Source organism: Stylophora pistillata, chromosome 11 (genome assembly GCF_964205215.1).
Source record: "Stylophora pistillata chromosome 11, jaStyPist1.2, whole genome shotgun sequence".
Lineage (NCBI taxonomy): Eukaryota > Metazoa > Cnidaria > Anthozoa > Scleractinia > Pocilloporidae > Stylophora > Stylophora pistillata.
This window is the reverse complement of record NC_142529.1, coordinates 21,819,359-21,834,427: the sequence shown is the minus strand read 5'-3', so window position 1 is coordinate 21,834,427 and position 15,069 is coordinate 21,819,359. Positions and strand designations below refer to the sequence as shown.

Here is a 15,069-nt window from a genome sequence, read left to right as displayed (position 1 = left end):
ATTATTAAATTCTTCGCTCAAAGTTGAAGTCTTCGCTTGAGCCTCCTAGACGATTCGCCGACAACATACAATTTTTTAATTCAAAGCTCAAGTTTCGATTTGAACACGATCCGCCGACAACATACAAGAGGGTCCTCTATACCCCTATGACAACATACAAGAGGGTCCTCTATACCCCTATGACAACATACAAGAGGGTCCTCTATACCCCTATGACAACATACAAGAGGGTCCTCTATACCCCTATGACAACATACAAGAGGGTCCTCTATACCCCTATGTAGTACTCGGTCACGTAAAAATATTTAATGACCTTTTCACATATCACGAATAATATCCAAAACTCTTTCACGTTCACGCAAAATTCAAGACAATCACGTTGAACTAATATTTTACTTTTTCTAGTCTTGACCAAAGAGGACGTTAGGTCTTGTCTTGTTTGTTCAAGAACCACTTGTGGTCTGCTTTATGACTTTAATCGATCCCTTTGAAGTCTACGTACAGTAAAAACTCTGGTCAAAAGCTAAACAGAACCCTTCGAGAACAACACGTACATTTTTAAAACAATAAAATAACTGGAAATCCGTCATACAAAACAAATTGGTTCACGAATCACGACTAATTCAGCTCTTTATGAACAGGTCAAGTTTAAACAAAAAAATTTAATCCGTTCACATTGACATTAAAAGATATATATTCTCTTACGTCATACCTACAGCAAATAGATTTAAGGCGCTCTTGTCTTCAAAAGTGCAGCTCAGGAATATGCATAATAAAACAATTATGAGATTCGGTTTTCGCATGAGAGCAATAATGAGAGCGATAATCAGTTTGTGTTATCCGCCTCAGCCTTCGGCTACGGCAGATAACACAAACTTTGACCTTGATAATTACCGCTATCATGCTCCACCTCATCCAATATTTGTTAATGATTATCTTCAATCCCGATAGTTTTAAACACGACATGTCGCCGTGAATTGATGTCACTCATGATCACCCATAACGCATTGAGGGCCACACGGGCTCTTTTGCCCAACTCGAAAAAAGCGAGGAAACTTTGATATTCCTGCTTGCCTTTCCGTTTTACTACATTTTCTTTTTTTAAAGTAATCAGTCGTCAAGCTTAACACACCAAAACAAAGTTCTCGCTCACATTCATGCACTACTGGCCTGAAATTGTCTGCCTCTTGGGCGGCACTCCCCTCAACTTCCCCTATGGGAGGTACCTTGCCCCCGAGGGGAACAGGCGCCCCTAGATCTCTTGCATTTATAGGGGTACGTCTAAGAACCGTAAATAAAAATTCGGCACTGGATTGCAGCCTCCCCTGTCTTGTGAATATCAAGTGCTCTCGTCCATGATCTCCTGTTCTATGTCAGCCAGTTGCCTCACGCACTGATCCCGTCGTTCTTTAATAGTCGCCACAATCTGGTCGTGTTGTTCAGGATATCTGACAAGATCCTCCTGCAATGAAGAGGTTGATCTTAAGAGCTAATTTGAGGAAGGGTACTTAACGGCACTTTCTAAACCCAGTACAACCTATGTACAACGGGAACTTTCAATTCAAGAGACACCAACTTTAGTCCTAACTGGGGATATGACTGGTAACCTTGTACCTTCATTGAAGGGATACCTCTGCTCAAGGGACACCTTTTCCATTCATAAGGGCGTACACTGATTCGAAGTTCCATTGTAGATGTTATTTTCATTTCAAGGAAACCTGTATTCAGGGGACAGTTTTCATATCGACGAGGGTGTCCCCTGATTGGAGGTCCCATTGTATCTGCCACTATCATTCAAGGGACACCTCTGTGTGGGTGACATTCTCTGATTCAAAAGATGTCCTCTGGATCGCTACGTTTGACAAGTGAGTCGTGTGTCAACTGTAATAATGCCATGATGGCAGGGAGAGGTAATCCTAACCCTTTGGATCGCTACGTTTGACAAGTGAGTCGTGTGTCAACTGTAATAATGCCATAATGACAGGGAGAGCTAATCCTAACCCTTTCACTCCATTGATCTTCTTAGTGATTCTCCTTACCATCTGCTATACAATTCTTATGATGCAAGTTTGGAGAATTTGGTACTGAATCAACTAAAAATCCAATAATTGATAGGACTATTTTTCTTTATTCTCATCACTTGTCTGTTTGACATTGTATTGCGATTGTAAGGAGAAAATCTGTCTTGATCACTCATGGGAGTTGAGGGAAAAAAAAACTACAACTAAACAAAACACAATTTATCCCTACTCCCCAAACGTGGCTTAATTGTCGTGCTAGTGTACGAGATATTATTTTTCTACCTGAAAACTGGCAGCTACTGGGGTAAGGCTCCGCACCTCCTGAGAACTGTGAAGACAAAGGAAAAGAAACCAGAACTTACACATACACAATGTAGTCAGCACTGTAAGTAAAACTGAGCGAATAATTACTTAAAAAGAACGTAGTCAAATTTCTTTGATAAGCACTGTGCCATAGCTTATGAAGTAACGTGGCTTGAAAATGTTATCGGTTTCCTTAATGTTAATTGTGCCGCGTGAGAATAATATTTGGAAAAAATAGCTGTTCACGTTTAAATCATCCTGAACTGCGAAACCATGCCCCTGCCAAACATGAAAAAAATCGCTATCCCAAAGAACAACAGGGTTAACAACGCACATGACTGAGAGTTGGAAAGTCAATGTTTTTAAGTTACATGTACACGGATGTCATTATGCATTAAGGTTCAATATACTTCTGTACAGTAATGCATTAATTAGACCAAGTGCTCTGCACAACTGCTTTATTCGAATATGATGAACTTAATCATATACTTAACAATTATTCCACAAGCGCACGTTGGATATGAGATGATAGATAGCCAGCAAGGCGCATAGCGCCGAGTTGGTTTTAATCATCTCGTATCCAACAAGCACGAGTGGAATAATTGTTTTATTAAAAAAAACGCCCCCAATATATTAGACAAATCTTTTCGACTTTATTTGGTAAGAAGAAACCGGATGTTACAATGTACAGATATTAGATTAGATACAATGAATATACGAAGTTCATATATTTTGAACTGCGGTATTAGATACCTATGATGCACGATCCTCGCAGTAGAGAGCGAACTTCATATATTCATTGTATCTGATTTATCATCACGGGTTTATTACGAATCAACTTAACGGCTTGCTCCCAGTTGGCTTGTTAGCTTAATTGCTAGAGCGCTGCGCTAGTATCGCTGAGGTCAGTGGTTCGAATCCCGTACAGGCCTGTTTTTTTTTTTCAGGTCTGATTTTCGCTGTTGCATAAATAGCGCTCTCAACTGCGAGGATCGTGCACCATACGTATCTAATACCGCAGTTCAAAATATATGAACTTCATATAGTCATTGTATCTGATTTATCATCACGGGTTTATTATGAATCAACTTAACGGCCTGCTCCCAGTTAGCTGTGGGATTAGCCCTTAATCCTCTTACCTACCAACCGCGCTCGACTTATAAATATCCTGATGTGATTATGCAACAGTTCAGTTGACCTCAGGCCTTGCTCTTGTGAGCTCCTCTGCTCATTAAATATATAGCTTTAAATATATACTTGGCCTCCACTCTTTCTTTCGCCTCCGATAATCGCACATTAGCTTGTTAGCTCAGTTGGTAGAGCGCTGCACTAATATTGCAGAGGTCAGTGGTTCGAATCCCGTACAGACCTGATTTTCGCTATTGCATAAATAGCGCTCTCTACTGCGAGGATCGTGCACCATACAGATATTAGATTATGGTATATTGGCACATATACCATAATGGCTAAGCCTAAAAAAAGTCTTGAATTGCATTATCCAATGATCCACATTTTTATAAAACGATATCTACAAATAATCACATGACTGCAGTCAAAGGTGCGTTAACCAATAGAATACAAATGATCTAATAGCTGTGGCATTTATCCAAATAGGAAAAAATGCTACAGATGTCATTCTTATTTTGCAGGTGGTAATCAATGCGATGAAATACTAAATGGAAAAAAAAAACTGAGAATCTGTATGAAAACATCACTTACAAATCATATCCCTCAACTGTGTTTTTGGCCATGTCTCTCAAGTAATTGATATCATGCTGGTATCGTACCACTAAGGAAGACCCCTTAGGGTTTCCAATGCCTAAAATGAAAAAAGAAAAAAAAAACCAGTAATTTGTCAACAAAGTTCTTCCAGTGACACGTCAACTTATTACTCAGGATGTTTAACATTTTTTTTTTCTAGATAAAAAAGATACAAAAGAAGTCGCAAGGTTCCTTTTCCTAAGGGGGGTTTTAGGGTGTGCTCCCCTATACATACAATCATACATACATACATACATACATACATGCATAGGTTAATTGACCACTCCCCATAGGGGCTTTTGAGGGCCAACACCCACCCATCCTACCCAGGGGAGGACATTCACCACACAGCAATCTCGTGCGTGGGAAATTAACGTCCTCTACCCCTTACCCTGCAGGAGACGGGACCTACAGTTTATTCATCCCTATCCGAGAAGACTAGAATATCTATCTATTTCTTGATTATAGAAAGGTAGCAAATTTTCCTCACTTATTTTAGTCCAGCCGGGGCTCGAACCCTTGACCTCCCACACAACACAATCCTATCGCCCCCACTAAAAAGAAAACACGGTACCAAAAAGAGTGCTTGAAGGCTAGACAGACAAAATGAAAAGGCCTTGTGGCAGCAGAAGACCACCTGCAATCATCCATCATTGAAACCCCAGCTATTGCAGGGCACTTTGACTGTGTGTCATTAAACCAAATGTACAATGTTATTACAACAGCCAATAGCCTCAATTCATTCAAAAATTGGCAGCCTTCTTTTAAACCACTAGCAGTACAAGGTGGGGCAAAACTGCCAGGTTCTTCCTTTGTCGACAGTTACCTTGTAACAGCCTTTCAAGATCTTCAATCTCTTGTCTAATAATATCAGCTCTCTGCATTCCCTCAAAAATGCTAAAAAAAACAAATGAAAAGAAGCTTAAAGTGAGACAATGAAAAAAGAGGAAAAATCACCTGTAAATTTATCTTGCCATGAAATCTTCAGTGTATTCCAAAATGGATGCTACATACATTTATTTAATATCAACCCTGAACTATGAGTGATCAAGACAGATCTTCTCCTTATCAGATCCATACAATATCAAGCAGACAAGTGATGAGAAGAAAGAAAATATCAATTAGGAAATAGCTAGTTGATCCAATAGTAAATTCTCAGAACTTACATCATAAGAATAGTATAACAGACAGTAAAGAGAGTTACTAAATGGATCTTGAGAGTGATGGGGTTAATGTGAAAAATCATGTTATTTATCCATGTACTTACTCATGTGAGGAGAGACTTGGCTCTGTTTTCACAATGTCACTTCTGAAAAAAAAAAAAAAAAAATCTTATGTTACTTAAAAAGTCAAGAAAAAACTGTTTCCAGACACTTGCCTCTGTTGAAAGGTCTACAAACTCCTTTAACTACTGGTATACCACAGAAAAACATCTATTCAAATGTTTGTGACGGTCTACACGGCCACAAACTATAGTTAAAAATCCTGTTTATGATCATTTCTCATAAGCAAACATGTTTCAAATGTACCTGGCCTATGATTGGCTTTATTCAAAAGTGTGCAGGGGATTTAGACTGGCAAGCACAGATAAGTTTGCTCCCTCTAGGATGTGTTGTTCACCTTCTTATGGAGAGTTCACGTGGGGGACACAGTGGCCTTTTAGCCAGTGCACTAAATTCTGGGTCAAGAGCTCCATGTTTGAGACCTGACTGGGCCATTGCAATGTGTTCTTAAGTAAAACACTTAATTTTCACAGTGTCTCTCTACCGAGGAGTGTTAATGGGTTTGGGTGAACTGTCAGGGATGGGCGATGAAATGCTATGGTTAACCCTGCAATGGACTAATGAATAAAGGCTGAAAGTTTCTAAAGAAACTGTGGTGCTGCATCGGTGGGGGTAACAAGGTAATTTGGTTGTATCAACTAAGTTTAAATTGTAAATTGGCCACCGCAACGAGTTAAACGACCGACATCCTATCCAGGGGGAAGTACAGTCATACTTCTAGTTGCTTTACGCTTTGAAAACCTGGATAAGATCTAGCTGAAGGGGCCATTTGGCTCAAGTGCAAACTTTACCATAGAGCAGGTTAAAATCTATTTCATCAGTTGCGTGAAAAGAGCTTCAATTAAAAACTCTACTAAACCTGAATTGTAATTGTCATTTGTTAAATTTATTCCATAAGACAAACAAAACAGTGGACCTGTGCTTGCATCTTCTCTCCTCCTCCTGAGAAAAAAAATTCAACAAAATAATGAAAAACTAGTTTGCAACAACAGAGAGATTTAACATATTTCTAAGCGCTTCCTCTAAATAACCCACGAGAGGGACTTGTTTTGTCAAGTAGAGGCAACATTTTACCATTGAAGACTTGAGGTTCTAGCTAATAACCTGATTGCTACATGTACAAGTACAAGAGTGATACACAAAAATGAATTGATAAGCTATAGGGGAATCCTTGTTTACAATATTTGCCTCATTAGCATAAGCAATTCAGTTTCTGATGGAGCTAAAAATAAATCAGTTCTGAATATCGAAAGGTCAAAGTATGATTAACTCGGCCAATGAATACAAGCCTGATGCATTAAATACTTTTTGTGCAACACGGGTTTAAAAACTCAAAATTTTACATAGAATGTAAGAGCTCATTAGCACTTTTGCCACCCAGTGATTTTGCAGTTTTTGATGGACTATTTCTCCTTAAATATTACACCCAAAGAGCTAAAAATTTCACAATGTACTAAGGTTTTCTAGCTTCTAGCTTCTAGCTAAAGAGCTGCCTGAAGTCAATTTGTATCTAACATGCTTCCTTCTTTACGCAGAGCCGTATGCAAATGAGCAAAAATGTAAACAATGACGTCAGCATGAATCTGCCTATATGTACAAATAAACACAAGAGATGTACACGAAACTATTTCAACTTAATTATTGTGCAAATTCCAAGTTCGTGGCATGTCATTAAGAGAGTTCTATGCACAAAGTATTTTAATCCCCTGGAGTATTTACAGTTTACTTTATATGACTACCAGCATCTAATTTCTCCTTACATTATCACCCCTGAATCACACATTAAGTTCATGAGAATATAGGAAATAATCTCCAACTAAAGATGCTCTTGATTGTTATAAACAAATTCTCCTTGTCAGCACCTCAGGAAATGTATAGAGAACAGTATGGAGAATATGCATACTGATGTTAGGGTGAAGAGGGTTAATTAAAATGCTTTTCAAACATTGAAATAAATGTTGTGTGCAGCTCAGTGGTTGAGCATCTTAATTTACCAGTTGTCAAAAGACAAGGCATGTGATCAGAAGTTTAAAATAATAATCATTATTTTCTTTGTAACAAAGGTGCATGTCAAAAAACATTATTTTTTCATCATACCTCAACAAATGACTGGAATCTTGGTTTTGGGGGCTTGTATTTCTATAAACAATAAAAAGAATTTAATAAAAGCACTGACAGGATATCTACAGCTACCAACACCTACGTTACAAATGACTTACTCAGAACATTACTACGGTAAGCCAAGCAAACCAGAACAACGTACATGTACAATTAAACACTGCTAATGGAATAAAAGTGATCACTCACAACTGACTTGTACTTAGTCAGTCTTAGAGTGGAAAAACATGATAGCAAAATTGAGCAATCAGCTTTCATGAACCCTGGTCTCTGCGGCATGAAATGATGACGAGTATTCTACCTCCTCCTAGATGGGATGCTAATCTATCCCCAGCACCCCCTCGCACCATGAGTGACCAAGACAGATTTTCTCCCTACAACAGCAATACAATGTCAAACAGACTAGTGACAAGAATAAAGAAAAATATCAAATAACGGCAGAACACAGTTTTTGAAACCTTTGTTTCTTTCACCATTTTCTCTAAAACTCTTGATCTCTTGATCGCCAAAACTGGCAGCAAGTTAACAATACAAACTTTGTTTTTTTGATAGCTAAGATACGCACATTGCCTTTGTTCAACACGTTAAACTGGCTTCCCTTCTATCAAGAGGCATATGTCAACAGATGCACATTAATTCTCAAGAGAATGCTCGATAAAATACCAGAACAACCGAGATCTCTGCTTCAACTGAATTCTGATGTTCACTCCAGATATACCCATTAAAGCAATCTAAACCTATGCTGCCCCAAAATATAACAACCCTACTGAAAGGGGATGAATGTTCACAGTTAGATCCCTCAAAGACTGGAATAATTTAGAGAAAACGCTCAGAAACTCTAAGGACACAAAAAAGTTTCAAAAAGAGACTAATAAACACTCTTTTAAAAAGCCAGATAGAAACTAACAATTTCAGTGCATCATTTTAGATTCTTTGTTAATTAATGATTTTCTGTAATAGAATAACACTTAATAGTATTGTATATGTTGTAGTTCAATTTTTTCTTTGGTTTATATAATTTTTTTTAAACTGGTTTAGAATTTTCAAACTGGTTTAAAATTTTTAAGCGCACAGCTCATTCTTATTTATTTGATGTTTTACATGTAAAATGTACTCTGTATAAAATAAAATTGTGTTTTTAAGGTGTCCACATTTTAACAAATGTGCAATTTACCATTCAATCGCAATTTTATACTTACTACACATGTGCTGTATTTAACTGGGTTCTTTCAGTAATGACGAAAAAGCTGGCAATTGCTGGGTTCTTTGCACCATTAACATTTCTAACATGTCTTTGCAATAAAAGAATGATTAAAGCCCTCTGTCAATACACTGCACCAACTATAGAGAAAAATAGCACAGATAGTGCGGATACTTGTTGAGTAAATAAAAATTAATGACCGCTCTATTGACGGCATGTTTGTGTTTTGCAATCCTTGTGCGTGCGCTGAATTGTATCAGCAAAAGCGCACTCGAAAACTGTGTTCAGCCACCATGTCTCCCACAACATCACCTCTCTATGCATATACTGTACCTTAACTTGCGGTGCTGGAGTAAAGATCAACAGATCATCAGGCTGCTGAGCAGGTGGTACAGCAGGTAGCTTATCCCACACACACTCCTCTGACTGCATGCATGGCAGGAATACAAAGCTGTGTTTGGGTGTAAGTCGTGTTGGCCTGTCGACAGAACAAGAACAGGCAGATAAGCACTCTTTTATATAGTTTACACCTTTTTCAAAATTTTTTAGTTTTTTAACAAAACACTAAATTTTTTTTTTTTTTTGGCATAAGTATTCAACTTCAATTTATAGAGTACAGGGAGGGAAATAGTAAATTCACTTGATATGGAACACTATTTTTGTTGTAGCTTACTGAAAAATCATTCAGTGAATTTTCCAATGAAAATGGTAAAAGTATATACATTTGTAAAAAAAAATAATAATTACCCTGGCCTAAACAAAAATCCTAACCAGTAAACAAGCTTCATTTGTCAAATTATTGGTAGGTATATAAGGATGCCATACATGGTGGGATTCAAACTCATTTCCAAGGTAAGTTTAAAGTTTTTGAAACTAGCTTGACTTTTAATTTTCTTTGTTCAAGATTGTTTTTTCTCTTTAAGATCTGAAACAAAGGGGAAAATTTGATTCGATCTAAATTTTTGCAACAAGAAAAAAATTGGAGTCTCAATGAACACACTGTACATGGACATCTATCTTGCATTAACAACAAAGCTCAGCATGTGAGATGACAGGAAACCAAATATTTTGAAGAGAAAACAAAACAATATGTGCACTCACCAGTTATTTGGCACATCTTCTGTCAGCCAGTCTTGTAGAATTGTAATGTTCTTGGGCAAACACCTGTACACATTATTCAAAGGACAAAACACTTACTGTCAGCAATAATTCTGGTGTTGACGCTTCAACTCCTTGGAGTGACCAGCATCTAATTTCCCCTCACAATATCTTCCCTGAATTACATTTACATTTTTACATTTATATAGCACAGACTTCTATGTGAATATATTCAGTCACGCTTAACAGTATCGTAAGGTTGAGATCGGACGTCAGCATTTTTATCAAGCGCCTCTGGCAGCCGCTTAAGTCCATGTAGCGAACCCACCTTCCCACCCATCCCACCCCATGAAGGACATCCGCTACACAGTAATCTCGTGCATGGGAGATTTACAGCTCCTACCCCTAACTGTGCAAGAGATGGGACCTACAGCTTTATGTCTTATCCGAGAAGATGAAGCAATGTGAGTGAAGCGTCTTGCTTAAGGACACAAGCTCTGGATTGTCAAACAAATTCTCCTTGTCAACACCTTAGGAAATGTTTAAAGAAGAGTATGGAGAATATAAATACTGATGTTAAAATGTGAAGGGTTAAGGTAATCTACAGTTTATGAGGCATTAAGCTACATTTACTACAAACTTAGAATTCTCTTGACAAGTGAAAATTTAATGGCCTACACTACTTCAATTTAAAACAATTTGTGTAATCTCACCTGTCTTTGTACACTGAGGGGACAGCATCAGAATCACAGCTCAGTTCCTCTTTCATTTTAACTGTGCCACTGTCAGATTCTTTGTTCTCTAAGGGAGCTGGTCTGTTCAATGCAGCATGTCCAGAAAATGGCCTCCATGGAAGGCGTGATCTCTGCCTTACATTTGTCTTCTCACCAACTCTCTCTGTAGTTATTTCAGCCTTGGCACTGAGTGGACAAGGTTTTATTCCAGACTGAGGTGATGGCCCTCTGGAACTGGCAGTGAAAACACCATGCTGGGCTGCAGTGGGTGGTCTTTGGATGCTCACTTTAATTAAATTTAAATACAAAAACAACAGCAAAATCTCACATCTGTTTTTATCGATGTATAAGATATTCCATCCCTAAACCACAGTGTTTACCTGACAAGACTTCTTTAAAACAACAAAATGACTACAAAAACAACAAATACGTATGATGCACGATCCTCGCAGTAGATAGCGCTATTTAAGCAATAGCGAAATTCAGACCTGAAAAAAATCAGGCCTGTACGGGACTCGAACCACTGACCTCTGCGATACTAGTGCAGCGCTCTAACCAATTGAGCTAACAAGCCAACTGAGAGCAGGCCGTTAAGTTGATTCGTAATGAACCCGTGAAAGTGATAAATGAGATAGAATAAATATATGAAAATCATATATTGAACTGCGGTATTTGATACGTATGATGCACGATCCTCGCAGTAGATAGCGCTATTTAAGCAATAGCGAAATTCAGACCTGAAAAAAATCAGGCCTGTACGGGACTCGAACCACTGACCTCTGCGATACTAGTGCAGCGCTCTAACCAATTGAGCTAACAAGCCAACTGAGAGCAGGCCGTTAAGTTGATTCGTAATGAACCCGTGAAAGTGATAAATGAGATAGAATAAATATATGAAAATCATATATTGAACTGCGGTATTTGATACGTATGATGCACGATCCTCGCAGTAGATATCACTTTCACGGGTTCATTACGAATCAACTTAACGGCCTGCTCTCAGTTGGCTTGTTAGCTCAATTGGTTAGAGCGCTGCACTAGTATCGCAGAGGTCAGTGGTTCGAGTCCCGTACAGGCCTGATTTTTTTCAGGTCTGAATTTCGCTATTGCTTAAATAGCGCTATCTACTGCGAGGATCGTGCATCATACGTATCAAATACCGCAGTTCAATATATGATTTTCATATATTTATTCTATCTCAAAACAACAAATATTGACAACAATATCAACAACATTTATATATATCTTTGCAATTAAAAAGGTACCACCAAGAAACAAATTGATCCACTCTGCTATACTGTTATCTTCCCGTACATAAATCCTTTACGCCCTTGCATCAGTGTGCATATTCTCCATTCTCTTTCCTAAACAGTCCGATGCATGCCTACACGTAATAATAGCATCGGTGAATCTTGTTAGAAGTCTAGAGCTACTTTACTTTCTGATCATTTCCGTTATTCTCATAACCCTTATGTTTGAATCAGCTTTTGTTAGTTTATGGAGAGATTTGCTGCTTGTCATTCTTAGGAATTCATGGGTTAACCAACTAAAGTCCGATTAAAATACCTTTCGAGTTGTATAGACCTCTAGCGATCTCATAAGCTTCAGAATCCATACTTCAGTCGCTACATTGTAGCTTTGACTTCGTTACAACCAAATCATCCACATTACAGCGCTTGAACATTCTGTTTGAACCATCAACCATCAGTTCTGATAACAATTATAGTTTCATGTTACACTAGACATCAAGCGTCCGCCATGTTGTATTTCAGGGACTTGAAAGACCCCGGTGACTAGTGGCCTCAGTTGGTTATTGGCGTAAGCACTCTCCTTGTGTATCGTTGAGGAAGTTCAGGCTGAAAATCGTCTTTTTATCCCATCCCCCTTAAAAAAAATCGATGTCTCTGACATGAGAAGACACAAGTGCTTTGCACTGACGCAAAAGATGCAGTTAGCTTGCACACAGGCTCTATTGACACTGTACTGTGACACGATCGGTGAATCCCTCGCGTTGGGAGATCTACGTAACTCACGCGTGCTGCTCAAGCCAGGATGCTAGCAAGAGCCCCTTTGCGTGCGAGGGATGCATGTTTGGAGAGAAATGTCGAATGCAAAATGTCTTGAAATCAAAATATTTGCTAAAACCACCTCATGGGTAATTGAGTGGACCCACGGTTCTTGGGTTCTCATCTCTTCTCCAGTAAGGTAAAACTCAAAACCGTCTACAAACTGTAAGTTTACCAGCAGAAAGTTAATGGTAATTACTACAAGAAGATGAAATATTTCTATTCTAAAGCTGAGCATGATTTCTTTTGTCTTTTGTACTCAGAAACCGATGCGAGCACCCAAACTGGGAGGCTACTTAATTTTTATCAACTGTGTTGACTGTAAATTGGCCACTGTAAATAGTTTCTACAACTGATTTTTTGAGCGTTAGCCCTTCGTCAGAGCGTTAGCTGTCAGTCGTCGTTAGCTCTTCGTCCTTCGCTCTGGAGAAGGTTTAACGGTCGAAACGTCAGCTGAAACTCTTTAGAGTGGCCAATTTACATTAACAGCTCGGTTGATGGAGAGCGGATGGAAACTTCGGAATTCATGTCTCCATTCGCCTATGTTGTCCTTTTACAGAACAATCATCTTAAATGAATCGGAAAATGAGTCATTCAAAAGCTTACCAAAACGTATAGTTAGAAAGAAACAGCTGTCTTGCCGGCGAGTTGTAAAAGAGTTTTAACAATGTTTGCTATCTTCTCAATTTGCTGTTTCCTCTCTCTATTATTTTGTATCAATCTTTTTGTTTTGGACAAGTATCTTAAAATATATTGTGCATGTCGAAACGATTGCGATCACTATGTTTTCAATTTTGCTGCCCTTGTCAGGGCCCTTATGGAAAGTTGTAATTCTAGTCGTTTGTAAAGTTAGCTTTGCCTTCGAGTCAAATGTGTTAGCTACCTCACTTAGTTGCTAGTGTCCGTAACTGTCCAAGTTCTCTTTTTATCTCTCAAGTAGTGTCAATGTTGAATCAAGTACGCGAGTCAGCAACTTATTACTTCATAATATACTATTTCCTGGTCAATTTTTTTCGTGTTTAATTTTTTTCCTCATTTTTTGATCTGAAAAAAAAAAACCGAATATGAAAAGTCAGTTCACGCTAGTTGTAATACGCAAAGAGCTTTTAATTTAAGGCGTTGAGGACTTGAGAATTCATCTAATCTTCGACAGATTAAAATACAAATCGGATACAAATGTACTAGAGTAATGAGTGACCGTTTGAGTTACACAGCGCCAGATCAAAAAAAAAAAGTGTGACTTGCCAGTTAGAAGCTGTGGTAACAACTTCATTTCCCAAGATTTTAATCGTGACATTGAACAAAGAATGCAATCTGAGGGAGAAATTTAAATGTAAACAACAACAACAAAAAGCAAGCTTCTGAATAATGGCTATCATTATAAATTTATCTTCACGTTCCAAATGTAAAAACTGTGGTATTCTTTCGTGGTAACCAACACATACAGATCGTCCGACGGGCTGAATTTCCGCTGAATTTTGACAATTAACAGAGAAGATGGGAAACAAAACGATCACAAATTACCTTCACGAAAATGAGTGTATGCGCCCTGATATGATCATAATAATAAAGTGCGTTCTTAATCTTCCATTCATCTTTGTATCCATATTTATTAACTCCCTGGTACTAGCTGCCATAGTGAATACACCTTCTCTTCGATCGCCGTCTATCATGTTCCTCTACAACCTGGCTACATCAGATCTTCCGATTGGATTTGTAGTACAACCGCTCTATATCTCTTATGAGCTAAGCTAGTTTCCTGTTTGTCTATTCGTTACTTTCTATAGTTTCTTGAACAAGGATTTATCTAATCATTCGTCGCCATCGGTTAGAAATTCGCACTCAACAAATTCCCGTAGGGAATTTTATCCGAGATCACCAAAGGGTACACAACATGGGACCAAAAATCGAAAACCGCCAAAAATACTTTTGTCGATTTTTTGTGATAGTCGTCCGTTACATACCACTTTTGTTGCTATGACTATTTTAACTCTCTACATAGGCCACTGGACACATGGAGCTTCACTGATACAATGGCATTTATGAATTCGGCCATCAACCCATTTTTATTCTATTGGCGTGTCTGAGAGCTTCTAACAGCAGTCATTAAGATGGCGAAGAAAATTCTGTATCGACAGACTGAGGAGAATTCATCAGTTTAATACAACAGATAGGAAGGGTTTCCTCAAAAGAAAAGCCTTAACACCTTTTAAGAAACTTAATTTGCACCATAATTTCACAACCAGAAACAGAAAGAATGGATGCGCATAGCTGGGTAGGTTAAATACGGATTTAATTCGCTAAAGTGTAGATTTGCATTTACAAGTTGAGCTTGAATTGTTGGGTTAGGAGAAGAAAATATACATCATGCGAAGAAAAACCTTAAGTGTTCTTACGTCCAGAAAAGATTGGATCCGAATAAACTCATCGCGGGTGCCATCCTCCCGTAAAATTGCAGGGAAAAAGTTGTACAATTGCGAACGA

At 38.3% G+C, this 15,069-nt stretch overlaps 1 protein-coding gene and 1 long non-coding RNA gene across 3 annotated transcripts; one reads left to right on the top strand and one right to left on the bottom strand.

The window, feature by feature from the left end:
- Positions 1–291: 291 nt before the first annotated feature.
- Positions 292–13,267, bottom strand: LOC148720603 (uncharacterized). Of its 2 annotated transcripts, XM_088739844.1 has the most exons (12): positions 13,192–13,267; positions 12,086–12,403; positions 10,499–10,805; positions 9,789–9,851; positions 9,021–9,165; positions 7,466–7,507; positions 6,285–6,310; positions 5,353–5,394; positions 4,912–4,982; positions 4,044–4,143; positions 2,304–2,349; positions 292–1,462 (listed from the first exon to the last, which is right to left on the bottom strand). In XM_088739844.1, exons 2-12 carry the CDS (start codon positions 12,132–12,134, stop codon positions 1,340–1,342), a joined length of 1,014 nt encoding a protein of 337 aa, XP_088595970.1. In that variant the 5' UTR covers positions 12,135–12,403; positions 13,192–13,267; the 3' UTR covers positions 292–1,339. The 2 variants fall into 2 exon arrangements, with proteins under 2 accessions (XP_088595970.1, XP_088595971.1); XM_088739845.1 differs by lacking the exon at positions 13,192–13,267 and having other exon boundaries at positions 5,353–5,391; positions 12,086–12,297.
- Positions 12,483–13,592, top strand: LOC148720602 (uncharacterized). Its single transcript, XR_015993582.1, has 2 exons — positions 12,483–12,724; positions 12,849–13,592. It is a non-coding gene; the product is annotated as an uncharacterized LOC148720602 (long non-coding RNA).
- Positions 13,593–15,069: the final 1,477 nt, after the last annotated feature.